This window comes from Orcinus orca, chromosome 2 (genome assembly GCF_937001465.1).
Source record: "Orcinus orca chromosome 2, mOrcOrc1.1, whole genome shotgun sequence".
In the NCBI taxonomy this organism is placed as follows: domain Eukaryota; kingdom Metazoa; phylum Chordata; class Mammalia; order Artiodactyla; family Delphinidae; genus Orcinus; species Orcinus orca.
Genome location: NC_064560.1, coordinates 188,923,912 through 188,950,311, shown reverse-complemented (window position 1 = coordinate 188,950,311; position 26,400 = coordinate 188,923,912). Strand labels below are relative to the sequence as shown.

Sequence of the window (26,400 nt, the reverse complement as noted above, 5' to 3'; positions counted from 1 at the left end):
GTGTGAGTGAGGTAGATAAGCTTCCTTCAGGCATGAGTTACAGTGCTGTTGGCTGTGAGTACATCACATAAGGTGTCTTTAAACAGAAACCACGTAAAACGAGGTATGTCTTGATCAGCTGACAAAATTGTGCGACCAGACTCACAGGAACCCACCTGTGTGTTTCCCCCAAGAGCTAATTTAGTGTCTCAGGGACTTTATAGAATGTTACTACCAAGAGTAACGAGAATCTACAGAATTACTATCCTTTTTTTTTTTAAACAGACGAAGAAACAGGCTGAGATTAAATGCCTTGTTCAGAGTGGACGCTTGTAGTCAATGGCAGAGTCAGGATTTGAAGCAGGTCTTGTCTCTGGCATGGCCATGGGTACTGCCTCCTCCCCACCTCTTTGCGTTCATGTGTACCAGGGGCTACAGACTCCGGTGCCAGGCAGGTCAGGCACGTGGGTGAAGAGTGCCAGTGGTAGACCGGACATGAGTGACACGGAGAATATACACTGACAGTTGTCAGCTGGGAGGAAGGCCTGGGGCCACCAGATTATCCCTTGGTTTATGCTTTTTCTCTTAAGAGAAGCTGGACATTGGAATGTTGATGTGAAACTTTCAGAATTTTAAATGTTGACCCACTAATTCATTTAAAAAACACTGTAGCCGAACAAGACACATCTGTGTCTAAATTGAGGCCATGAGCCCCTGGTACTTTGAGCTTTCTGTTACAGATCTTCCCCCGAGAAAGCCCAGTTGGATAATAGTTATTATGATGGTGCTAATCTTTGTGGATTTACCTCATACCCCAGCATCTCATATTTTATCTCGGGAGTTGAAATGAGAAAGGGGCTTGGAATTGAGAAGAAGAGCTGGGCATAGACAAGGAGTTTTAGAGCAAAAATGTCTGGTTCCGTATTCAGAAAGAAAGCTTTTAACAACAGAACCTTTTTTTCCAAGTAGGCAGATATGCCAAAGCTCTAAAAACATAAGAGGTCATAACAGTGATGCTCTGTTGAAGTGGGTGTCCGAGCCTGCCTGTTCCGTCCCACCAGTGCAAGGTGGGGACACCAGGGGTACCTTCATAGAACCCCGAAGAATCCAGTTTGAAAGCCTCTGATTTTGTTCAGCTCCCTCATTGTGAGGCCCAGGGAGGTTGTGGTTCGGTCTAAGGTTGCACAGCTGTGACAGGGCCCGGGAGCACCCTTCAGGCCTCAGCCCTGTGGCTCTCCACCCCGCCAGGGTCAGCTTCCTGCACCACCAGCTGAAGGGGGAGCACGAGGAGCTGCACAGCCACACCAAGGAGCTGAAGACCTCGCTGAACAGCTCGCAGCTGGAGCTGAGCCGCTGGCAGGCCCGGTTCGACGAGCTGAAGGAACAGCACCAGAGCATGGACATCTCTCTGACCAAGCTGGACACCCACTGCGAGGTGGGGCCTGGGGCTGGGCGGGGTCTCGGGACACCGGGACGAGTCCCCCTGGGGTGACAGCCTTGAGCTCAGAGGGGTTGCCATGGGTCCTTCTTGGCGTCTGTGCCCCAAGACTGTGTGAAGGTGGTACAGAGGCCGGGAGGAGACCAGAGGCGTTTGAAAGGGGGACAGGCACCACAACTGGTAGGGATGCATTAGAAAACACCTTTGCATCTGACCTTTGCTTTCTGAGAAGGGTCAGAGCAGGCGCACGGAAACAGCTGAGTACTGTTTTATCTCTGTCCTCTTGGCTGTGTCCACACGGTTTTTCCGTTTCCTTGCATGTAGCAGCTGCTATTCTAGAGGAAGGTCACAGATTTTCTTCCGTGCTTGGGTTTGGCTGACTGGCTCCTCGGGATGGAACCTGCACACAAATCCCCCGGTTGCAAAAGGGGCAGAGCTCTGCCTTCTGGTGCACTAGGTTGGAAAGTACCTTCTTAAGCAGCAGACCCCGCTCAGATGAAATTGTAAGCAGACCCCGGGACAAGTAAGACAGGCAAAGTGGATGGCATAGGGCAGAGCAGCTGGGTCCCGTCCCAGCTCCAGGGCAGCCAAGACCCTGGACACAGCTCCTCTTGCCCTTTGTTTGTTGAAAAACACTCTGGGTAGCCTTTTCCTTTGAGCTCACGGGGCGCCACAGATGAGAAAGCAGAGGCCAGGGTTCTGGGATGCCCAAAGGCCCCTCTGGGCTGGGGCCTGTGGAGGAGGTGGGGGCCAGGACACAGGCAGACACTGGCTGAGGGAGCCCCGTCATCATAGGCTGTGCCTCACAGGGCCCTGCTTTAGGATTTCCAAGGGGACCTCAGGCCAGGGCCTGCAGTAGGAGATTGCCACCCAGTCTGTCTGAAGCCAAAGCTTGTCGTTTTCCTGCTACACCAACCATGATAAATGTATTCTAGACAAGAGTTGGCCATCCTCAGCCCAAAACTAAAATCCAGCCCCCAAACCTGTTTCCATACGGCCGTGAACTGAGAATGACCTTTACATTTTATAATGGTTGAGAAAGTGAAAAAAAAATGTTTTGTGGCAAGTGCAAGTGGTAAACACTTAAATGTCAGTGTCCATAAGTCAAGTTGTATTGCAACGCGGTCACACCTGTGCATTTACATATTGTCTCTGGCTGCTTTCCTGCTGTAACAGCACAGTTGAGTGGCTGCGACAGAGACCACCGTCCGGCCTGGAAAGCCTAAAATATTTGCTACCTGGCTCTTTACAGGAGAAGTGTGCCGACCCTCGTCTAGGACGGAGCTGGCCGCTAGAAATGATAGTGTAGCCACCAGATGTAATTTAAAATTTTCTAGTAGCCACAGTAAAGAAGTGAAAGGAAACAGGTGGGATTAATTCTAAGTAATATATTTTGTTCAGCCAGTATATCTAAAATGTCATTTCCACATGTAACCACAAAAAGCTCATTAACGAGCTCTTTCACATCTTTTTTTTTTTTAGTTAAGTCTTTAGGATCCGCTGTATCCGCCCTTGTGGCTCTCCTCATCATGGACTAGCTGTGCTTTAAGTGGTCCGCGGCCACGCGTTGCCCGCGGCTGTCGGATTGGACAGCGTAGCTGCCAAGGGAAGAGGCCGTTTGGGTCCTTTCAAGTTGTCACGAGTGCAGATAGTACTGAGATGGACATCTTGGCGCAGATGGCCTTTGCCTTCTTTTGGAAGCTAGATTCCCAGCAGCAGACTCATGGGGTCACACAGTATTTAAGACGTTGTTGGTCTGTGTTTTAGCTGCTCTCCCGCCTCAAGGGGAACTTGGAGGAAGAAAACCATCACCTCTTGAGCCAGATCCAGCTGTTGAGCCAGCAGAACCAAATGCTTCTAGAACAGAACTTGGAGAACAAGGAACAGTACCACGAGGAGCAGAAGCAGTACATGTAAGGGGCCCGGGTGGGGGACGCCTGTCGACACAGGGGTCCTGGCTTCTCTGGCCAAGACCTGCCCCACTCTGGGCAGGAACAGCCCCGGAGCCTGTTCTTAACAGCCTGTCCTTCTCTCTGTCTCCCTGGAGTGTTTCTGGGTTTCTGCAAGTGGTGGTGGTTGGCTTTCGTTTGCTTTTTAAAGGCTCTGCCCACCGCCAGAAGCTTCTTAGTCTGCTTTTGGAATTAAGTGCACTTCTAAAAATACAGCTGTGCTAGCAAGAGAAGTATCTCAGGGAAAGAATTCACGTCGGAGGCTGAGCGCAGGTGCCACACCCAACCTCCTTCTGTCGCCTGTGGCTGTGTCCCCTGATCATCGGGTGCGGTGGGTCCCCCGTGTGCCACGGTGTTTATGTGGGCTTTGCTGTGGCCCCTGCGGTGGTAACCAGGGACCTAGTGGGGGTGATGGGATGTGGGCATACCAGACAGAGGTTGAGGAGCTTCACGGAGAAGTGGGAAGAAGAGCTGGGGTTCTGCTGCCGACACAGGATGGGCCGAAGGCAGGGCGGACGGGGGACATGAAGGTGGGGCACGGCAGGGCTCTGGGTGCAGGGAACGTGCGGGAGCCTCAGCGGAGGAGGCTGCCGCGCCTGGCTAACGAGTCGGGATTCATTGGGAAGTGTTGAAAGGGTGCTGGTCTCGCAGGGCCTAGGAAGCTGCCAGAGATGAGGTCAAGAGGAAGAGCCTGGCCCTGAGAACCTTGTGGTTTGCAAGTGAAACGATCCAGGACACATCCGTGGAGCCAGGGGGTTTCCACCGCTCTGCCGTGGTGGTTGAACTGTCCTTGCTTGCGGGTGGGAATGGCTGGCCAGCGTAGGGAAGGCAAGAGGAGACAGGCTGCAGGGGGACATGGTCAGAGGCGGCTCGCCGTCTACCAGGAGATGGTTTGCCTTGCAAACCGCACTGTAATTTTGGGATAGAAATGACTGTTGCCTGAAGTTGGCCCTCTGTAATCCAGCTGATAATAATTTCCAGCGGACACTGGGCGGTTGCTAACTAGAAGAGTAGGCGCCCGGACCCCAGGGGGATGATGGGATGACAGTTGTGCAATAGAGAGCGTCTGCAGAGGGCCAGGAGTTGGCAGGCTTCCCGGAGGCTGCTCTGAGCGGAGCACTGTGCTGGGGGCCGAGAGGGGCACGGGACCTGCTCTCTGAGTTTGTGCGCATCTCTGGGGCGGACCCAGCCGCGAAAGCACTCCGAGCTTAAGGCAGGGCAGCACGGCCGTGAGGACACAATAACAGATCACAGACATCGAGTCAAGGAGGCTGGGAGCCGCGAGGGGTTGGGGCTTGGGGGTCGGGGCCCAGTGGTTCGCAAAGCTGCCACTTTTCGTGATGTACCCCCTTCGTGGGGAGCTCCTGGGAAAGGCCCCAGCTTGGGTGGAAGCTTGGCAGCTTCTTGACAGAAAGAAGCCTGAGCAGAAAGTTGCCTCTGGCCCGAGGTCTCATTTTCCAGTGAGGAAGCCGAGGGTCCGAGCTGTAAAGACAGCACAGGTGGTGAGAGGCCGGAAGGGACGGGAGTTGGTGGCCCTGTGGGCACTGTTGTATGGAGTCCACCTGCCTGACTCCCTGAGATAAAACAAAAGCACCCCCTTCGTATCAGGAAGGCCAGAACTTCCCTCCCAGGAAGCAGAGGTGCCCTCTGGCAGCCCAGGGTTCAAGAGGTATCTCTTCGATCTCTTGTGTGTTTTTGAAAATACAAACTGGTTTCCAGCATTTACAAGTCAGGAGATTCTGCTTCACAGTCTGAGTTTCTGGCTGCTCTGAAAAGTGGGAAGGTCTACGTGCCACCCCAGGCAGCGACCTGCTGCGGTGGCCCAGTTGTGGCCCAGTCCCCACCACACCCTCTGGTTTTTCCAGGCCCGCTCTGTTCCTTATCTTCTCTCTGGACCCTAAAGTCTTCTGAGTTTGTTCCCATGGAAGTTTTCTCAGAAACCCAGCATTGGAATGGGTCCAGGTCAGAGGTCTGAATTTGCTGAAATGACTTTTTCAACCTTGATGCCCACCCAACTCCCTAAGGGCAGACCTCTCCCACCACCAAGGTACTGTTGATGTGCACGCCAGCAGCTGGCCTCGGGTCTGACCCTGGGGTGTCCCACACCCTGAATGGCCTGGCCAGAGAATCCTTGCTTCCGAGCTTGGGTTGTCAGACGGTTCTGGGTTTGCTCCCTTGAGTTCACTCACAGCTAGATCCTGGGTGCTTCAGCAGGCCTCTGCAAGGCGTTAGGGCTTCTGGACCTATGTCAGATGCTTCCGTTCGCATATTCCCAACTCAGCGACTGTGAGCACTGTGATGTCCGCTGGGCCAGGTCCCAGGCCGAACTGGTGAGTAAGTTCGTTTGTTTTATTTAAAACTGGCTTGATTGTCTTTTCCCTCTCTCCACAGAGACAAGTTAAATGCCTTACGAAGACATAAGGAAAAACTGGAAGAAAAAATCATGGATCAGTACAAGTTCTATGATCCTGCTCCAAAGAAGTGAGTTGATTTAAGTTTCACGGACTTGAACACAGAACAGAAAACCTTGTTCACACTCAGGGTGAAACTTTTTGTAGGGCCTGTGTCTTCCACAGTGACAGGTCACCCGTGTGCACATCAGAAAGATTTTAGAATTTCTTTCAGCCCCATCCTCATGCTTGTCCTGTGAGGGGTGGCAAATGCCGGCTGACCCTGACGAGACACAGGCTTAACTGAGCCACAGCCCTTTTAATGGGGCAGAGTCAGTGGTTTGGGAGCCATTAAAGCGGGATGGAAGGGTTGCCTTGTCGGCCTCTTCTCAGGATTTAACGGGGTGTAGAAAACCATGTTTCTGTTTAGGGAAGGAACCTTGGATAGGACACCAGGCCCAGCACTCACAGTCTTCAAACAGGGGCACCTTTTGGCCGTATACAGATTCCTCTGGATTCACTGAACCCCAGGGTGGCTTCACAGACATGTCCCCTTCTCCAGAGGGCAGTGGGTTTCAGGGCTGGCTCCATCCCCCAAGACTGCCAGCCTTGTCCAGCACCGCTTCCCACAGGAGTCGGCCCTGCACGTGGTCCTGTCCCAGCCCAGCCTCAAAGTCAGGATCGCTGTGCACCCCTCAAGGCCTCTCTGTTGAAATCACACAACCACAGAATTTCAGAACCTCAGTCTCAGCCTTCTCTTTGACAGATGGAGAAGTTGAGGCCCAGACGAGGAAACGGAGGGATTTGTGTAAACACAGTGCAGTTCAGTTCAGAGCAGGAGTAGAACTCGGGTGTGGTTCTCTCTTTTTTTGTTGTTTTTTTTTTCCGGTATGCGGGCCTCTCACTGCCGTGGCCTCTCCCGTTGCGGAGCACAGGCTCCGGACGCACAGGCTCAGCGGCCATGGCTCACGGGCCCAGCTGCTCTGCGGCATGTGGGATCTTCCCGGACCGGGGCACGAACCCGTGTCCCCTGCATCGGCAGGCGGACTCTCAACCACTGTGCCACCAGGGAAGCCCTGTGGTCCTCTTTTTGTAACAGCAGAAGCCTCCATTTCCCATTAGCTGCAGCTTCGTCGCTTCCTCATTAAATTGCCTGTTTTTACTTCACACGGCGCCCTCTTCCCTGCCCTCTGCCACCGCACCCGGATTCCTCGGTGCCGGGAGTGGTCAAGGAATGCCAGCTTATTACGCTTACCGTGAACTTTAGCAGAGGATGAGGAGTGTGATGCTGAAAAGGGCATTTTGGCAGAAAAATGGCCATCTACTAGATCATCAGCAGAGCACGACTTCCTCCCCAGAGATAATCAAGATCTAATAGATCACATCAGCAGAGCACGACTTCCTCCCCAGTGATAATCAAGATCTAATAGATCACATCAGCAGAGCACGACTTCCTCCCCAGAGATAATCAAGATCTAATAGATCACATCAGCAGAGCACGACTTCCTCCCCAGAGATAATCAAGATCTAATAGATCACATCAGCAGAGCACGACTTCCTCCCCAGAGATAATCAAGATCTAATAGATCACATTAGCAGAGCACGACTTCCTTCCCGGAGATAATCAAGTTAATAGATCACATTAGCAGAGCACAACTTCCTTCCCAGAGATAATCAGGATCTAATAGATCACATTAGCAGAGCACGACTTCCTTCCCAGAGATTATCAAGAGTTAATAGATCACATTAGCAGAGCACGACTTCCTTCCCAGAGATAATCAAGAGTTAATGGGCGTACTTGATGTTCTGTTCTCCCAAGAGACTAGTGTGAACTCCTGACCCGATACATGCTTCTAACTATCCCCGAGCGCATGCGTGACCGAGAATTCTGTTCTGCCTCCTGAGCCCCAAATACAGTGGTCATGGTGGTGGTTACTGGCCAGCTTCCCAGGCTGGTGATGGGAATCCCAGCCCACATTAGGGCACCCAGTAACCTGCTGGAGGGCGCAGTGAGGGTTGATTGTGTCCTAAAAATCTACTCCTAACTAGGAAAAACCACTGGATTGGAGCCAAAGCTTTAGTCAAACTCATCAAACCAAAGAAAGAGGGTTCCAGAGAACGATTGAAGTCAACTACAGACAGTCCTCCCCGGCAGCTGGAGTCCCCAGACCCAACCTCGCCATCCACTTCTCAGCCGCTCAGATCCCAGCCGGAGAACCCTGAGGCCACCCCCTTGGGCTCAAGCTGTGCAGAAGAGCGTGACATCCACAAAGGGACCCTGGGAAAAGGTAGGCGGGCTGACCTGGCTGCAGGGGGTGGTCTAAGGGACCCTCTCACTGGACCGGGTAGAGGGAGACGGCGTGTGGCTGTGCGCACCTGTGTGTGTAAGAGCGTGAAGGGGATGTGCTGTGTACACGCACATCTGCCTCCATAGGTGTGTTAATAACCAAGAAAATACAAACCCATGTCGAGCGAGAAGCATCGCTAATCCTGTAGATGGTGGGAGGGACTCAAACCAAAGCTGGTAACCACGCAGGCACCAGAGGCAAGCTCAGTTGCATATGTTTGGGGGTTTCCTTGTACGTGTCAGAGTTGTAGAGTAGACTATTTCTGTAGGGAGATCTCCGGCACATTTAACAGGCAGTGTGCACATGTGCGATCTTTTGCAAGCCCACGTGTGACTCCAGTCTTTTTAGCCCTTAGATAGGCAGCCAGGTTTTCTTCTCCAGCCTGACCCGGTCTTCAGTCTTACCAGCCAGGGGGCCCGGCTTACCTTTCCATTTGGAGTTTGCCAGGGGTTCTGAAATGGGTTCCTAGTTGAATGTGCTTTATTCTGTCAAACTCTAAGAGGCTATCAATTATAAACTGCCCAATTACTTTATATAACGCTGGCAATCAAATGATGCAGTGCTTTAACACTTAGAATTTTTATTGTACTCTTGTTGAAGAGCTCTTCTAGAAGACTTAATTCGACAGATTTTTGTGTACACACATAAAAGGAAAATATGAGTAAAATATATTGGTCACGGCAGTGACAGTTCTGTCACAGTTCCATCTGGCCCCAGTGGTGACTGTAAGACACTGTGGAAGCTGCATCCTGATTTCAGTGATGTTAAGATGGGGCGGTGGGGGTGGGGATGTGCATCTTAGAATCGATTAAGCACAGCAGTTACTTCAAACAAGGTTAAATTTCCAAATTTACTTTTAAATATCATTTCATGGATTATTTATGCCAAAACTGCAGCCTGAATATTTGAATCTTTATGAAAGACACCAGGACTTTCTGAAGATCAGGCCTATGCCTGAGACCCACACACTGTCGGGGGTGGTGGCTGACATTCTAGCACTAAGGGCCTGTGACAAGCCACCCTCTGAGCGTGACATGTGCACAAGCCTTTCAGGAGGCCACATTCACCACTTCAGGTACTGCTGTGTCACTTTCAAATGCACAAAAGAAAATGCATTCACGCACACATTGTTTGGGGAATAATGCTTGCACTCCCGTTCTTTACAGGAGGTCAGATGAGGTAAAAGGCTCTTGTGCAGATAAATGATAACGAAGCTTAACATTGGTTTTTATCTAGAGGGGATCTGTGGCCCCAGGTTTTCATTTTGACTGTTTAAATGTTTTGACATTTATCACCTCAATTTGTATTAAAGTTGACTTAATTAACTATAACCAGCCTAACTGAGTCAGGAAAACTTTCAGAGGAAAAGAAATGCTCGTGCCCATCCATGAACGAGCAAGTCAGTGATGATCGTCAGTAACAGCAGCCGTGCACTGGGTGCTTTCTTTGGGCTCAGCACCTTGTCAGCTAATTTACTTTATCTGCCTCGGGTTTAGTCCTAACTACCCCGTGAGGTAGGCATGATGAATCATCCCCTTTTCAGAGCTTAGAAAGTGAGGCTTGACAAGGTGAAACACCTGCTGATATAGTAAGTGGCAGAACTTGGATTCAAACAGAGGTCTGTCAACCCTGGAGCCTGAGCTCTTCACCAACAAGGGCACTGCCTGCAGTTAAAGCTGAACCAACATGCTGCCTAACCAGGGGCCCCGGCAGAGCCATGGGCCCCAGCATCACGTAAAGTCGGTCCCTTATCCTGTGGTGTGAGCATTGGCCACCAGGTGGTGCCACAGAGGAAGAAATAATGGAGGTTCTGGTACCAAATTTAACTCTAAATCAGAAATTGGATATACTGGTTGTTTCTGTATGACATGTTCAAAACGTTAGACCAGTTGTCTGCTCTGATAAGACTCTGTGATTTAAAGGTCATGAATTAGAGAGCTCTAAAAGCATGTAATAATTCTTGGTGTTGAGGGCTTTGGGGTATGAAAAAGAGGTACTTTCATTATTTTTAAACTCATCCTGCCAAAAGAGGTTATTTCAGATATACAAGAATTATTAGTGGATACTTCAGGTAGACCATTTCGTTACAGCAGGCCAGAAACGTACTGTGTAGCACGTGAGCCAGATTGTCAGCGAGTCAGTCATTAAAATGGATGAGTAAGAGAAGCCGCGGCTCCTAAATTAATAAACATTCTTATTTAATAACTTCACACTTTGAAATTGAAAAATTGTCTAAGCCCTTCGGCTCCTCGAGCGATACGTAATTCTCTTCACGTGCTGAGTAGGTAAAGTGTTGGCACTAAGATGCCGCTAAATTAATTAAATTGAGGCAGAGCATAAGTGACTCACTGAGTCCTGATTCCGGTCTTGTCGTGGCTATTGTTTCCATCTTTCCTGGGCTGGACAGGATACTGATTTTCTAAGTACGTTGAGCTAATTTAGAGTCATTTGTTATTATTCATTTCATTTATTTCTTGTGTTTTTTTTTTTTTTCCTTCCTCTCGGGTTATCCTGGGGATAACGATTTAGCAACTCAGCGCAGAGAGAGTTCCTTTTTGAGAAGCAAAAGCAAGGACAAAGACAAGTCTCCAGGGGCCCACCCGGCTCTCTCGGCTCTCTCTAAACACCTGCAGTTCTGGTCTTCCTCTGACAACCCCATCCTCTCCTAACGAGCCCCTCCCTTTTTCCGAGATTGGCGATTTCTAATCCTTTTCCTTTACCATGTGTCTTCATCGTGTATCCTTCTTCATTTCTGAAATTCAAACAAACGAAAACAAAACAAAACAAAAAACAGTACCTAAAGGCCAGATGACCTATAGCGGACCCCTCCTCCTGACCCCAGTTCCAAGCCAAACTTAAAGTAGCCAGCGTGGACTCTGAGTTCAAAAGAGAAGATGAGTTGTCACACCCTCTGGACCGTTTCTCCAGTACAGCACAGCTGTAGGGGAGCCTCGGGACATCTATGCACAGGTCCTTTGGCCAGGATGGCCGTGCTGAGTAAGTCCAGGGGCCGTGTGCTGCCCCCCTTCTCTCGCACCTGCAGGCTTTTGTCACGCCCGCGTGTAAAGCAGAGCTGGTCTGTTGTCGCTATGCTTCCTAAAATATACAGTCTCTGTCAAGTGAGTTTTTTTTAAGACTTACCTTTAAGCATCTAAATTTAAAACCGCTGCCCTTTTGTCCTCTTTCTTTGTCAGAGCCCTGAATTGTTGGCTTTTGCCAATAAGGTCCTTTTTAGAGGTGCTCTATGTTTTGAAGGATTTTATTGTGCTCCATTCAAGCGTTTTGAATAATTGCATTGATGTTGCCCAGCCAGAGTTCAGTCCAGAATGAAGTTTTATGACTGTACTGTCGTTCTCTGACACCTTGGATGCTGAAGTTAAAACAGCAGTGGACAGAAGGAACATCACGCCAATCACACCCAGAGCGGGGGAAAGGCTGGTCGATAGAGGCCTTTAGCTACTGCCGTTTTTTCTGTCTGCAGTCATTGTTGTACCATCTTCATGATTTTGGCCACATCTTTACATCACCTATGTGGTTACTTACATATTTTCCCTTGAATTGACTCACCGTTTCCACTTAAATTTATCCTAAAAGGAAAGATTATTACCTGTATTGTAAATGGAAAACCAGTACCATAAAAATAAGGTAACTATAGGGCTTCCCTGGTGGCAGAGTGGTTGAGAGTCAGCCTGCCGATGCAGGGGACACGGGTTCATGTCCCGGTCCGGGAGGATCCCGCGTGCCGCGGAGTGGCTGGGCCCGTGGGCCGTGGCCGCTGGGCCTGCATGTCCGGAGCCTGTGCTCCGCGGCAGGAGAGGCCCAGCGGTGAGAGGCCCGTGTACTGCAAAAAATAATAATAATAATAACAAGGTAACTATAAAAAATAAATACATACGTATTAAAATGCTGAAGTCGGCTGATGTTGCAGTGACTTTGTCTCACGCACCCTGCCTTGGGAACCCTGGGCTGCTGAGGTCCTGGCCTTCCAGGCCTGTCCTCCAAGCATGCTGCTGGAATGGTGCTGTTTCTCTGCTGTTCGTGCTAACTGTGTGGTCATCTCCGCCTCCCCCTCTGCTCCTCATTTTAACCTCACCTGTTGGATGTCTGTCCCGTCCATCCCGCCAGACTTGAGTCTTGCTTCTCATCAAGGTTATCTTTCAAAATCCAAATTTTACGTTGATTTCAAGTCATAAGATTTAGGCACTTAAAACTTCACAGTGAGTCCAGACTTGGAGTGGCCAAGGGGCAGACAGAGTCAGGTCCGTGGAAGAGGCTGGAGAGGGGCCGAGATCCCGACACAGTGGTTGTGGCTCTATGTCTGCAGCCTTGGGGGTGCCTAGAGTGAGACATTATGCAAAACAGCCCCGTCTTAATGCCAGTAGGAACTCCAGCTGCATTAGGTTTTGTCTCATTTTTGGAGAGCCCATCCCCTTTCTTATTACTAGATAGTTGGAGGGTTTTTTTTTTAATGTTTTTATATAGGATTTTATTTAACTTTGACAAGAGTATGTCTTCATGGTAGAAAATTTAGAGACTGCAGAAAAGCGTAAGATACAAGGTAAAAATCCTTCTTGTAGTCAGTCTCACCATCAGAGATTAAAGGCTTCTTACCCTATTGTTAAGGTGACAGTGAATTTTTTCGCAGATTATAAGTGAAGCCAGTTGGCAAGTTGCGTGTCCTGGACCTTCAGGGCCTCAGCCTCAGATCCGAGTGATCCTGAGCAGACATCGGCAGGATCTTTTTAAACCAGGGATTTGAGTTACATACAGTGCTATGCGGCAGGTGTGCTCTATTGTTAGTATGTTGGGCTTCCACCGATATTTTGTTTGTCCTCTTGAGTTTTTCCTTTTTTTCCTCCCCGCCAAAATTTCAGGGCTCACAGTTTGGCCCATCATTGGAGGTGGGCCCTCCGACACAGGCCTGTAGCCAGGGCCCTCCTGTTTAAACCACAGCCCGGGAGGTGGGCAGCTCAGCTTTTGTACCTGTGGTCCGTGTGCCCTGCCACCCCTGCTTCTAGGCCTCCGTGTGGTCGCCCGGCCTGAGCACGGGATTCTGCAGCCCCGTTTCTCAGTGTCCTTCTCTGCCCCAGGTCCTGGGGACCTAAAGCCAAAGCGAGGGTCCCCGCACAGAGACAGCCTTGACCGCAAGGATGCCTCTGCTGACCCAGCCATGAAGCCCTGGCCCGTGGAGCCGGGCCCCCGGCCCTGTTCGTCCTCAGCCATCACTGCAACCCCTTCCAGCTCCACCCCCATCTCACGGCACCCAGGCCGCGCCAAAGGTGAGTCGTGGGCCCCTCACCTTGTCCAGAAACGAGAGGGCCGAGCATCTGGGGCTCAGGTTCCTTCTTAAAGACCCCAGGCTCTCAGGGCCAGGAGGGGTCTCAGGCTGAGAGGTGGAGAGCAGAGTGCTTAAGCTGTGGGCTGGCTCTGGCGTCACACAGACATGGGTTCAGGCCTCAGCCCTGCCTGCCAGCTGGGTGGGTGACTCTGGACAGACAGCTTCACCCTCTAGAGGCCTGATCCCAAGCCACTGGTGGGGAAGCCCCGGGACCCTCTCTCACCACCACCGTGCAGGCCTTGGTGGTACCAAGCAGCTCCAGAAGGGAGGCCCAAGTTTGGGCGAAAAGCAGGCAGCCTCCCTCAGCCCAACTTGGTAGAAGTCTGGAGGTTTATTCTCTACAGAGGATACACAAGAGGGTCTCTGAACTGGAGGTCGGTTAGTAAAGGGGAAGGCACGTTTCCCAAATGAAAAACAAGGAGGTTGCAGGGAAGGCTTTAAAAACTGAAGGTCTTCCAGGTTGCCAGTAGCCATGTGTGTTCACATCTTTAGATGTGAGATTAAAACATTCTCCCAGTCATGTGATCAGCTTAAGGAATTCCCAGTTGAATGTCCCCATCAGATCTGGCCAGGTGAGGCCCACGGATACCTGAGGAGAGCCTCCAGTACCAGAGACCAAAACCAGTGTGAGAGGCAACAGAGTAAACAGAAGCACAGAGATGAAAGCTTTACGATGTCCGTCATTAATACAGTCAGATATGAGCCAAGCCGTTGCACCCTTGAAACAAGAATGGGATGCCGCCAAAAGAGCAGTCGGGTGGGTGGAGCAGGCACTGGGAAATTTAAAGTTGCCAACAGAGAGGAAGCAGGAAGCTTCAAAGCAAAAAAGACATTCCGCTGATAATTTAGCGATCTGAAACCATCCAAAGAAACAGCTGAAGGAACTGAGAGTGATTGCCTCTGGGGTGTTAGAAATTGGAGAACAAACAGCGGTGGTGATTCTTCATGATAATACCACCCACTTGGCTCTTGAAACCAGAGACTTTCACAACCTTGGTTTGACAAGCAAAGCAAAGACAGGGTCCCTGCCCTCATCCCAGTTGCTTACAAGTAGCTGGGGAGAAGGTGAGTTGGGTGGGCACAGGGCAGCCGGACAGTCTCCCCACTGCTGGCCAGACACTGCAGGCGCAGTCACTTACTGTTGGATGTCAGTGGAGCCGTGCCATGTGCTGTCTGGAACAGGCATGCTCTGAGCCCAGCGTGGCAAGGGTATCTGTTGTCCACAGTCATCAGTCTCCCCTGGTTTCCTGGGCCCTGGGGTACAGAGGCCCTGCCTGGTCTTGGGAAAGAGCTGGGAACACCATCTCCCCTCAGTGTACCAGTGGTCTGTGTGGCTCAAGGTCCAGCCCTCCAGGCTAACCCTGGGCTGTCTCAGTCTGGACCCCCATCCCTGAACCAGAGCCCAAGCCTGGAAACATCACTGGCCGGTCACACGTCCGCTGAGCGTGCATGAGGGTCCATCAACCCTGCAACCCCAGCACTGCCCGTGGCGATTCCCTGGCAGCCCAGTTCTCACACTCTGGGTAGTCATCGCCAGTGGGCATGTAACCGTCTTCGAAATGGAACACCCCGCCCCCACTCCCTGCCCTTAGAATCAGCATTTCTTCAAGTAAATCTAGTTCCTTTTAGAGCAGAATTTAATAATCAAGATCTGGACACTACAGTGTTGTCATTACTTTTAGACCCTTTCAGTAAAGAAAGGACACATAGATACTATGAGTTCATATCGATATTTCAAATTCCAATTTAATATTACAGGGATTTTTTAATTTCATATGCGTGTGTCCTTTTCTTACACAGAAGTCATGTCTCTTGAAAAATCTACTTACTTTTCCTGAAAATATGCAGTAATGGTAAAAAAAATTATATTATTAACAATAAAATTACTAAGTGATGTTTGTTTTCTGGTAGTTCTTTTAGTTCTGTGATTATATCTCACTAAGGATGCACAGAGTTTTATATTCAAAATTCACTGGAATTTTCTTCTCTAGGTGATTATGTTAGCAGTTTGATATACAGTAAGGTTCATTTGTTTCTGTTTTCACTGTTTTAAAGCTAAATTAGGTAGGAAGGCATGCTTAGATTTGAGTCTCACATCTCTCCCTTTCCCCTCCATTCCATTCCAGAATCAGCCTGTGGATAACCATTTTTTTTTTGGTTCCTTGTTTATACTTCCAGTGTTTCTTTTTGCAAAAATAAACAAAATAATGCACCTTGATTTTTTTTTCGTTTAGCCATATATCATGGAGATCTTCCTCATTCTTTTTAAGAGGCGCATAATAATTAAAATGGTGGTATGACGGTTCATTCAACCAACCAGTCCCCAGAGTTTATTCCTAGAGGTAGAATTGCTGGGTCAAAGGACAAATACAGATATGTTTTTCCTAAATAAGATTCCATATTTTTTAAAAGTTTTCCAGAAAATTCTGATATTAGCCAGGTTTAACTACCAATAGCCTACATATCACTAACCATGTTATACTGTAGTAATCAAGGCAGCAGGTTTTCATTAAGCCACTACTTTGAGTTGGGCATTAGGGCAGAATTCAAAATGTAGGATTCTCCTGCCTTCAATGAGTTAAAAAAAGGAGTCGTCCCGCCCTCATCTCCAGGAGACAAAACCTGCAAAGGAAGCAATTAGATCATACCTAACTTTTTAAAAAAAATTTTTTATTGGAGTAGAGTTGATTTACGATGTGTATTCCTTTCTGCTCTACAGCAAAGTGAATCAGTTATACATATATCCACTCTTTTTTAGATTTTTTTTCCCATGTAGGTCATTACAAAGTATTGAGAAGAGTTCCCTGTGCTCTACAGCAGGTCCTTATTAGTTAACCTATTTTATGTATAGTAGTGTATACATCATACCTAACTTTGGGTGTATCTCATTGCCAGAACTTTTATAATAGGAATTGGGGATAGGGTGGAAACCCTCTTGCCGTTTGGTGGGACCCAGGGTCTACTGTCAGAGAGAAGTTAGCAGGCTTGAGGCAGAGGGCATCTGAATCCCTCAGGGAAAGGGCAGTTGACGGGTGGCCTGTGCTTCCAGGTCTATCGGGTGAGGAGCTGCGGCGGCAGGGCTGTTTCCAGGGAGTCAGCCTCTCCCCTCAGGTGCTGGATTCTCTCCTCTGCCTTCCTCCCGCCTCCTGAAGACAACTGTGGTCTCCAGACCAGAACTGCTGGCACGGCTTGGCCTTGGAGGTTGGGAGGCGCTCCCCAGGGCCCTGAATACTCGCCTCCTTTTGCTGTGTAATCCTTTGGCCAGATCACTGCTTTAGTCTTCAAGTCCCTGTCACTGCACAGGCGGAAATGGGATTTGAAGTTAAATCTAACAGGAGTCGGGAGTGAGGGCCGTGCCAGCAGGAGGAGTAGGGGGAGGGATGGAAGAGGCACGTCCACGCGTCCCTCCCTCGCCTCCAAGGGCTTGGCGCTGCCGTGGCTCAGGTGCCAGTCAGAGGTGGCCGTCCGGCACAGGACCCCGTGTTTCCCTGTGGCTGTTCCGAGACCCCTGTATCATCACCTTATTTTCACCACAGGCTATAATTCTGATGACAGCCTCTGCGAACCGTCCCTGGAGCTCGAGTTCGCTCCCCACAGGCAGTACGGTAAGTGGTCAGTGCGATGTCCCCTTCCTCCTGGGTTCTCAGTCTTGTTCTTATCAACAGTGCTTTTCGGGCTTCCCTGGTGGCGCAGTGGTTGAGAGTCCGCCCGCTGATGCAGGGGACACGGGTTCGTGCCCCGGTCCGGAAAGATCCCACATGCCACGGAGCGGCTGGGCCCGTGAGCCATGGCCGCTGAGCCTGCGTGTCCGGAGCCTGTGCTCCGCAACGGGAGAGGCCACAGCAGTGAGAGACTCGCGTACCGCAAAAACAAACAAACAGTGCTTTTCCTTTAAGCTAAGTCCTGTATGGAAGTCCAACACACAAAACAGGTGAAAGTGAAGTTGTTGTATGAAGTGGGAATGGGGGGGTCCACAGTTCCTCCAGGCTCCTTCCTTGCCCTCCCCAGGGCCTGAGCATGTGACTTCTGCTTACATACCTCCAGTGACGGGGAAGTCACTACGTATCAAGCATCCCACTTCTGGAGAGTTTAATTCCTTTTGCTTTAAAGCACCCCTGTTTGCCAGGAAGTTCTGGTGACCCACACAGGGAGTGTTGATTTCAGGAAGCTCTCTCACTGTCCTCACTTGGATTTTAGTTGCCCAGAGTGGCTCCAAGTTATATTTAGTCTTAGAAATTGTTAGAAGCACTTGCCGTTTGATTCAGGCATATTGTAAATTTAGGCAGAAGGGAAACCAAGAATTATACCAACCTTCTCAAAAATTATAAACAGCTTTGGGTTTTTCTTAAAGTTTTGCAAAAAAAAAAAGTCATAGGAGGGTTGGAAGGTAATTCTTAAAAAAAAAAGTTTACATTGAATTCAGTTTATTTCTGATTGACAATAAGTGTTATCTCTACCCTATCCATTGTCTTAAAAGTATTATGATACAAATACAGACATTTCCAATTGACATGAGTAAAGACAGGCTCTGCGATGAAACAGTTTGACACAGGGCGCCCTTATGTCTTTACATTGAGTGGTGGGTAACACAACAGCAGGGATCTCCTGCAACATTTGGTAAACCTGAGTAGCCCAATTTATGCTTGTCAGCTGACCAAAAGGGTTTTCTTCCTAAGTATTCTGATTCCTTGAGCTTCTCTTATCGGGAAAAAGAAGGGAAAGGGGTTTTTGATGCAATGCTTAGATAAACAAAAGTGCTTTGGGGTCCCATTGATTTGTATCACGATTTTAGTGAAACTTATTTCCTTTTTAACGAGGGATGTGCTTTTTTTCATTTCAAATATTCCCTTCTCAAAGAGAGGACTTATTCTGCTTTTATATCATGCACGAAAACCATGTATTTTTTGGCTCGTCCCCAAACCCCGTTTGCTAGTAAGTGTTTTCCAGATGCCTTCTATTTGCAGAGAACACATCAGCACGTGGGAACTGGGTGCCCTAAAGACCCAGAAAAACAAAAGCAAACTTGCAGGCAGGAGGGGAGGTAGCTTGTAAGTAGTATGTCTCCAGTTCTCAGTGCGGTCAACACCAGCTGTGTGCTGGGAGGATGCAGAGATGCCAGAAACACAGTCCCCGTCCCCCAGGGGTTCATGGTCCAGCAGGACAAGCACTGACACAGGGCAGGCTGATGAGGGCCGTGATGCTGAGTGCTGCTGGCAGAGGGGACCAGGAGAGGTACCCTGCAGGCCTTGAAGACCCAGCCTGCCCTGTGCCGTGTGGGCGGGGTCCCTCCCTGGACCTGGTTATTCACCCTGGGATCCAAGAGTCACCACCGCAGACCCGCTCAGGCACAGACAGCAGCCGGGAGGGCTGGTTCCCTCCAGCATTTGTCACCGTAAAGGTCAGGTTTTCCCTTTGGGGCAGATGTGAATTTGACATTCACAACAAACAGCTGGGAAAAACAAATGCTCCCTCTCCTGCTGAGGGTCCCATTCCCGGGATCAGGGAGCTGAAGCCACCTGCACACGGTACGCACTCCCCTTCACACACATAACACACGTGTGCGCACACTGCCGTTTCCTGGCTCCCGCCCTCACCGAGCTATACCGTCATGGTCTAGGCAGGAGATTTTCACACGTGTTCCAGAAAGCTCTGTGCAGTAATAGGGGTGGGCATCCCCACCCCAACTCTTGGCTCACCCAGAGCAGCCGGGTTTTTTGGTCTGCTTTTTCAGTTCTGCATGAGATTTTCCTCGTTAACAAAATTGTTTTAAGCCACAGCCCTAGACCTAATAAAATATATATATATATACACCATAGGCTGTCATTTCTGGACAGTCTCCTGGGTGCCACGCCTGGCGCTCAGGGAAGTTAGCTGTCCTCGGGGGAGGGCACAGAGGATCCTGACGCTCGTCCTTCCTGGGGGCGCTCAGCTTCACTTCGGCACAGAGTTACTCTGTTCCATAGTTTTTCTCGGATTAGATGGTTTACCATCGGCCTTTAGGTTATATGTTGGCGTTTCCTTTCAGCGTCCCGGCCGGGGAGCTTGGAGAGCAGTAGAAATGCGTCCAGCGACAGCTCACCTCTTAACCTGAAAGGTGAGCCGGCCTTTCCTTCTGGGCACTTTGCAGTGTATGTGGATCTCTGACTCTGGGCTTATAGTATACTTGTAATTTTAAAAATACAGTTCCCGAGATCCTCCACGAGTTCTGCGTTTGCATTCCTAGGCCACGTCACGCGGTTGCAAGTGAAGGCCCAGGGTTTGGATGGATTGGGGTTCAAATCCCTTCACCCCTTCTGACAGGCTCTGGGCACCTGGGAGAGTCTCCCATCCTCTGAATCCGAGTTACTTCATCTGTAGAATGGAGAGAGTGACGCTAGTTGCATTCCACTGTGGTCAGAGGACATAGTGGATGGCTTTGATTCTTCTTAAGTTTTATTTTACGGTGCAGAATACGGTCTGTCTTAATGAATGTTTCCTGCACATCTGAAAAGAATGTGTTTGCTGTCCCAAGACCATAAACCCTTACGCAAATCTTTTCACTTCTCAGAGTCCACATGACCAGCCTCTAAAGAACACCTGGCACGAAGCAGGTGCTAAGTAAACCTTTAACTATGTGAACAGACAGGAGCTAATGAGTGCGGTGCCTTATAGCTCCTAACAATGGAAACTTTAGCAGAAGCTTTTCCACTTTTATCTCAAGTTACTTTGTTCTGAATTCTAAGCATTCCAGAGTGTTCTTAACATCCAAAATCCCAGCCTGGGAGAAGTGCGCCCTGGGTTCTCAGGCAGCATCCTCTCTGTCTTAAGTGAGCTGGGGGCAGCAGAGAGCCCCCTGGAGACAGAGAGGGGGACTCACGTGTGTTCTCTGTGTCGCCCGCCCCGACCCCAGGTTCCTCCGACCAGCTCCACGGCAGGTCCGAGAGCTTCAGCAGCGAAGACCTGATCCCCAGTAGGGACACAGCCACTCTGCCGCGGGATGCCAGCACCCCGGGGCGCACTGCCCTCAGCCGCCATGAGTACCCCCCACCCCGGAACGGGCCTCTCCCCCAAGAGGGCGCCCGGAAGAGGGGCGCAGCCCAGCCCCATGGCGGGGTGCGGCCCTGCTCAGCCTCCCCGAGCAGTGAGATGGTCACCCTGGAGGAGTTCCTGGAGGAGAGCAACCGGGGCTCCCCTTCCTCCGTGAGTGGCCCAGGGCTCAAAGGGACACAGCGAATCCCTCTTCCTTTGCTACCTCCCAAACTGGGACAGTAGGCAGAAACCGTGGCAGCAAAGTCACAGAAAGGGATGGGGCGGGGGTGCGTGGCCTAGGTGCAGGGCTGCTTGGGTGGGGAGCAAACCCGCGAGCCAGCAGATCCCTGGGTGCCAGCAGCCAGCCCCAGACCTCGGAGGCTGATTCTCCGTCTGTGAAGTGAGTGGGCAGAACGTGGTGCCGGCATGGAGGGCAGGGGTGCTGTGCGCCCCGCGCTGGGAGCTTCTCAAGAAAAGAGTGACCGCCCCCCCACTCACGGAGTTAGCATCTCACTAGGTTTTGTGGCAGAGCTCGGAATGCCCACTTCCCCTGAGCCTTCACCAGCAGAGATCAACCAGTTTTTTCTATAAAGGGCCAGATAGTAAATATTTTAGGCTTTCCAGTCCAGACGTCTCTGCTGCAACTACTCGACGCTGCCGCTTTAGCGGGAAAGCAGCCACAGACCGTCTGTCGATGAGTGGGCGTGGCCGCGTTCCAGTAAAACTTTACTTATGGACATTGACATTTGAATTTCATATCATTTTCACATGTCCCAAAAGACCGTTCTATAAAAAAAAATTTTTTTCAATCATTTAAAAATGTAAAAACGATTCTTAGCTCGCAGGCCATACATAAATGGACAGCAAGCTGGACCTGGCCCGGGGCTCCGCTTTGCTGACCTCTGCTCTGCAGCTCTAACCCCCAAACATCACCTGTATTAGGATTCCCTCTGCTGTCACCTTTCCAGCGTCTCCATTTAGCTTTTCTGAAGCTGCATGTCTGTCTTTTACATACTCTGTCTAAATTCAGTCCCATGAGCTATTGGGTTATTCAACAGATGACACATATACTGTCTTGCACTTGAGACCTTTTAAGGTTTAATGCTTCAGTGATTCTCTCTCATTTACCTTAAACAAATACAGTCGAACTTTCTCTAGCCCTATAGTAAACTCTGTGGCCCACATTAATGGGTCACAGTGACACAGAACACAAAATATTTGTTTGGGAGGTATTTATTGAGCAGCTCCCGTGTGTGAGGAAGTATGCATGGTGCCTGCGCTAAGAAAACAAAGCAAACCAGTTAATGGGCAAATTTCTGTCGCATACTTGCTAGGTGCTCGGTCTTGTGGTTGTCTGTGTATCAGGCACTTACTGTGTGTTAGAAGCTGGAGAACCCAAAGTGGGAAAGACAGAAAACCTGCCCTCCAGAAGTTTACGGTCTGATGCAGTGGGTCTTAAACTCCAGTGTGCATCGGACTTGCTTGGCAGAACACAAGCTGGACCCCAGAGTTCCTGAGATTTTGCATCTCTGTGAAGTTCCCAGACGACGCTCTCACTGTCAGCGTGGGTCCAGGCATCACGCACTGAGAATCACTGATCTAGTGGAATAAACAAGAACGTCCAGAAATCAGGGGTGCCTGCAACTGGATGGTTCCTCTTCTTAGTCCTTTTCTGATTATGTGCCGGTCCCCGTGAGTTTCCTTTCTCTGGGCAGATCTCAGGGGGTGGGTCCTAAGCAAGGCTCAGGGCCCCTCCGCACTCAGCTCAGACCTGCCCAGATACTCACCGCTGCTTACCTGTCCCTGCTGGAAGCTGATGCTCACGCTCTGAGAGCCACCCGTCCTCTCCCCCTCTGCCCAGGTGCTCACCCCCATGGCCCCACCTGGCACCCCTACCCTCCTCTGAGCAGGCCTGGAGAAGCCACCCATGCCCCCCTTCCCCAAGCACTGATGATGCTGGGGGGAGGGGGTGTCACAAGATGGGCTCCCTGGGTGGCCCTGAAGGTGGGGGTTAAAGAAGTGAGAAGTGTGCAGAAAGGAACCAGGAGGTGCTGAAAACAGCTGCAGAGTCTGACAGCCACGGGTTCTAATCACCAATCTGCCACTCTCTAGATGTCTATCTATAACCTCAGTTTTCTTACATATTAAATATTATTTTCATACAACCTTAAGCAACCCTTACAAGGGTTGCTTTCAAAATTAAACTAAGTTTTTTGCGATTATACCCCTGGTTCCTAGCACAGCACCTGGCCTGCGGGAAGCACTTGATAAATGGTTCTGGTCCATATTGATGACCCAGGGTCTTACTGCAAACACATGCCAAGAGTGAGGCTTCAAACTATCCTGAAACCACAAGACTGCACCCCTGTCAAGTTGAGCATCCAGATGTTGTCAGGGGCCAGGAGTTGTCGGCAAGTGGCTCCTGAGCTGCTGACCTGTCCTGCGGACTGATGCCCCCTGACAGGTCACAGCGGGCTGGGGTCTCGTTGCAGCAGCTCTCGGCCCCCGATCTCATCGCTGATGTGGACTCAATTCCCCGCGTTTTGCAGCGTCGGCCTCAGGAGAACCCTCCGCTTGCCTCCTCTAGGCTGTGAGGTGTTGGCAGAAGGCTGAAGTGAGCCTGAACACGGCCATCGAGCTTGGCCCCTGGCGGCTCTTCCTGTCCCCACGATGGTGGCAAACGACACCAGTTCCCTGGCCAGGGGAAGCCCAGCCAGGTGGCAGCTGCTTGAGGGGGACAGTCTAGAGGGCTGGGCCACCTCCCTCTTCTCCTGGATGGTCGACCTTTCTGGTTACCACCGCCCTCCCCCTGCCCCTTGTGCCTCCTTTCCCCCTTCTCACATTAGGAGAAACATCTAGGAGGCAGTGAGGGTCCTGAGTGTGGTTGATTCTGGCTTTTTGGGAGCTGGTCTTGTTTCTCTTCCTCTCTGCGGCCCACAGTAAAGCCCTTGCAGTGCGTCTGAGCCTGGTGGGCTGACAGAGAAGGTCTGGTCCTGCCGGTCAGCTTTCTGCCCCTTGCTCTGCTTGATGAAGAAATGGGAACCAAGTTGAAACAGTTGGCCTGACCCTTCCATAAAGTGGATGAGCCTTGTGGGAAGTCATTTCCTCTCTGGACCTGCTTTCTTACTTGTAAAGTTAAGGGGCTACTTGGGAATTCCCAGGCGGTCCAGTGGTTAGGAGTCTGCGCTTCCACTGCAGGGGGCACAGGTTCGATCCCTGGTCGGAGAACCAAGATCCCACGTGCCACAAAGCGCAGCCAAAAAAAAGAAAGAAAAGAGTTAGGGGGCTACTGAGTGGCATCTGGGTCCTCTCCCTGACGAGCCATGTATTGTCCCAACCCCTGACCAGAGCAGTGTGTATGGTGGGGAAGTTAGGCCTTCAACAGGCTGAGCGGGAAACTTCAGTCCTGGCCATGTGGGTGGCACAGGGGACATCCTGGGTGGGAGGAGGGGTCTCCAAGGCCTCTCTGGCCCTCACTCAGTTCTTGCTCTCTTCCCTGTAGGATGCTCCCAGTTGCCGGGATGACCTGCTAAGTGACTATTTTAGAAAGGCCAGTGATCTCCCGGCCATCGGAGGCCAGCCAGGCCCACCTACCAGGAAAGAAGGGGCCAAGATGCCCACCAGCTTCGTGGCCCCCACCATCAAGATGCCCATCACCACCTCCGAGGGGAAGCCGCTGAAGCCCGGGCAGTACGTGAAGCCGAACTTCAGACCCGCTGAGGCCGAGGCCCTGCCCAGCGCCCCCCAGAGGCAGGCCCAGCTGCCCCAGAGCCTGTCCCTGGGCAGACTCCGGCAGGCCGCGATGCCCCCCGCTTCCCACACGCCCACTGGCCGGAGTGCATCCCTGAGCCGGGCCTTCAGCCTGGCCTCCGCCGACCTCCTCCGGGCCAGCGGGCCAGAGGCCTGCAAACAGGAGCCAGGGGCTCCCGAGGCCTCGGCGGGCAGAGACACAGGCAGCCACAGCCTGCAGGGCTCCACACCTCCCAGCTCCCACAGCCTGGCCCGGGAGCGGACCCCGCTTGTGGGAAAGGCTGGCGGCCCCTGTCAGGGCCCCGGCCCCCGAAGCCGGCCACTGGACGCGAGGCGCTTCTCTCTGGCTCCGCCGAAGGAGGAGAGGCCAGCTCCCCTGCAGCAGTCCGCCACGTCCCCAGCCATCGCCGCTGGAGGTGGCAGTGGCAGCAACTCCCAGCTACAGCACTGCTCACCTGCTGCAGCCCCGGCTGCCAGGACTAAGCCCCAAGCTTCCCCGCACTCGGGAGAGGTGGCCACCATCGCCCCCGTCCGGGCGGGGTTCAGCCCCTCCGAGGGGGACGGGGTCCCGGGGCAGGGCTACAGCGAGGGCCTCCCTGCCAAGGGCCCAGGCAGGTCTCCCGACCTGGCTCCCCATGGCAGCCGGGCCTCCGAGGACTTCAGTCGTGGGAGCAGCTCGAAGAGCACGCCGGCATCCCCCGAGCCGGCTGGGGACCAGCAGACCGTGTGGTACGAGTACGGCTGCGTGTGACTTGGCTCCTGGACCGGCAGCTCCTAAACCTTAAAGCTACTGACGCACCTGCTCATCATGATGGCCTTTCTCCGTCTGCCTGTGGTGCCAGGAAAGGGCTTTACAATGAGGAAAGGGTTTCCGTGCGTTTCTTCTGTTTGTTTTGTTACTAAAACACCGTGCCAAGCCCTGAGAGGGTTGCACCCTCCCCCCGGTGTGTAACGTGTCTTCTGTACCTGTAGCCTCCAGCAACTGGTATCTTTTGAACAAATCCACCTTGGCATGGGGACACTCAGAACACAGTGACAAACTGACCCCAAAGCAGACACTATTTGAGCGCGCCCCTGTAGAACACTCGTTTGCAACTTGCTGACCTCCACTGAAGTGCGTGTGTATGTGGGCGTGTGCGCACGCACATACACTCACAGGACTGAGCCCTGGTGGCTCTGGAAACTCTACTCCCCTCCCAAAAGCCATTTGATCCTAGGGGAAGCCCCCACTGGCCAAACTACAAAGATCTGGAGGCCCTTGGGTGGCCCTTGGGTGGACCCCAGAGGCAGGCTCGCTGTTGAAAACCAGACGCACTGCGGTGCCATTGCTGGGGTCCCAAGCGCTTCCCTTCACCCTAGAGCCAAAGCGGCCTTCCAGGCAGGCGGCGGTAGCCTCGGGTGTTTACCTCCCCGCTGCAGCCAGCTCCTGGGCCCTGCTGGGTGGGCTCCGAGGCCACAGGGCCACCTGCCTTCCCTGACGTGCTTTTCTACAAACACTGGATCTGCTGGGCCTGGGGGGCCGGGCAGAGAGAAGCCCACCCAGCAAGTGTGCACAGCATACAGAGGGGAGGCGTGTACAGGAGTGAGGTGCGCCTCGGTTTATAACGTGGCTGCAGTGTCCCCACTTCCCTGTCTCAGGTGAGATGTTGATTTATTATTGCTGAGTAACTTCTCGTGGTAGAAACCAAATTTCTTTTAATATATTACATATGTATGTACACACTCATGTGAAATATATGTACTTTGAGGGGATCTATTTATGTTCCATGGGGAGTCATTCTTTCCTATCAGGAATCTCACCTGCTGCTTTGTGTATTTGGTCAGATTCCTGGCACGTTTTGTTTCCTGTTTAGTAAAGGTGCTCTTCCAGGGATGCACTAAACCTGGTGATTTTTTTTTTTTGGTAACATTTTTTTTTCCCCTTTGATTCAATATAAGAAAGAAATGGGAAGCTAAGATCAAATTTAGGAGTGCTTCGGGTTGTGTGTTAAATAGCCATTCATTCTGGAACACAAGGACAATTGTAATAAAAGGACATGGAACAGTACTGAGTCCTAGTTTCCTCACTGCACATTACAGCAGCATTGACTGGGCTCTGGGGGCTCAGGGTCCCTGCCTTAGCACCAGTCCCTGGAATCCACAGCTCCCTTGGCCGCTAGGTCATCAGAGACTGTGGAGGGCAAGGTGTTTCTCTTTACAG

At 51.3% G+C, this 26,400-nt stretch overlaps 1 protein-coding gene across 10 annotated transcripts in view; it reads left to right on the top strand.

The window, feature by feature from the left end:
• Window positions 1-26,247, top strand: part of CCDC88C (coiled-coil domain containing 88C) — a 127,864-nt gene extending 101,617 nt beyond the window's left edge. For 4 of the 10 annotated variants that reach the window (XM_033418819.2, XM_033418808.2, XM_004262339.4 and 1 more), the window contains 9 exons: window positions 1,228-1,414; window positions 3,185-3,330; window positions 5,758-5,847; window positions 7,806-8,044; window positions 13,195-13,383; window positions 16,979-17,047; window positions 19,468-19,536; window positions 20,332-20,621; window positions 23,953-26,247. In XM_033418819.2, coding sequence (XP_033274710.1) covers window positions 1,228-1,414; window positions 3,185-3,330; window positions 5,758-5,847; window positions 7,806-8,044; window positions 13,195-13,383; window positions 16,979-17,047; window positions 19,468-19,536; window positions 20,332-20,621; window positions 23,953-24,951 — 2,278 coding nt within the window. In that variant the 3' untranslated portion in view covers window positions 24,952-26,247. Of the gene's footprint in view, window positions 1-1,227; window positions 1,415-3,184; window positions 3,331-5,757; window positions 5,848-7,805; window positions 8,045-10,633; window positions 12,016-13,194; window positions 13,384-16,978; window positions 19,537-20,331; window positions 20,622-23,952 lie in introns of those variants that run through there. The other 6 variants (XM_049706567.1, XM_033418825.2, XR_007475860.1 and 3 more) reach the window with 6 other exon arrangements.
• The last annotated feature ends 153 nt before the right edge of the window (window positions 26,248-26,400 follow it).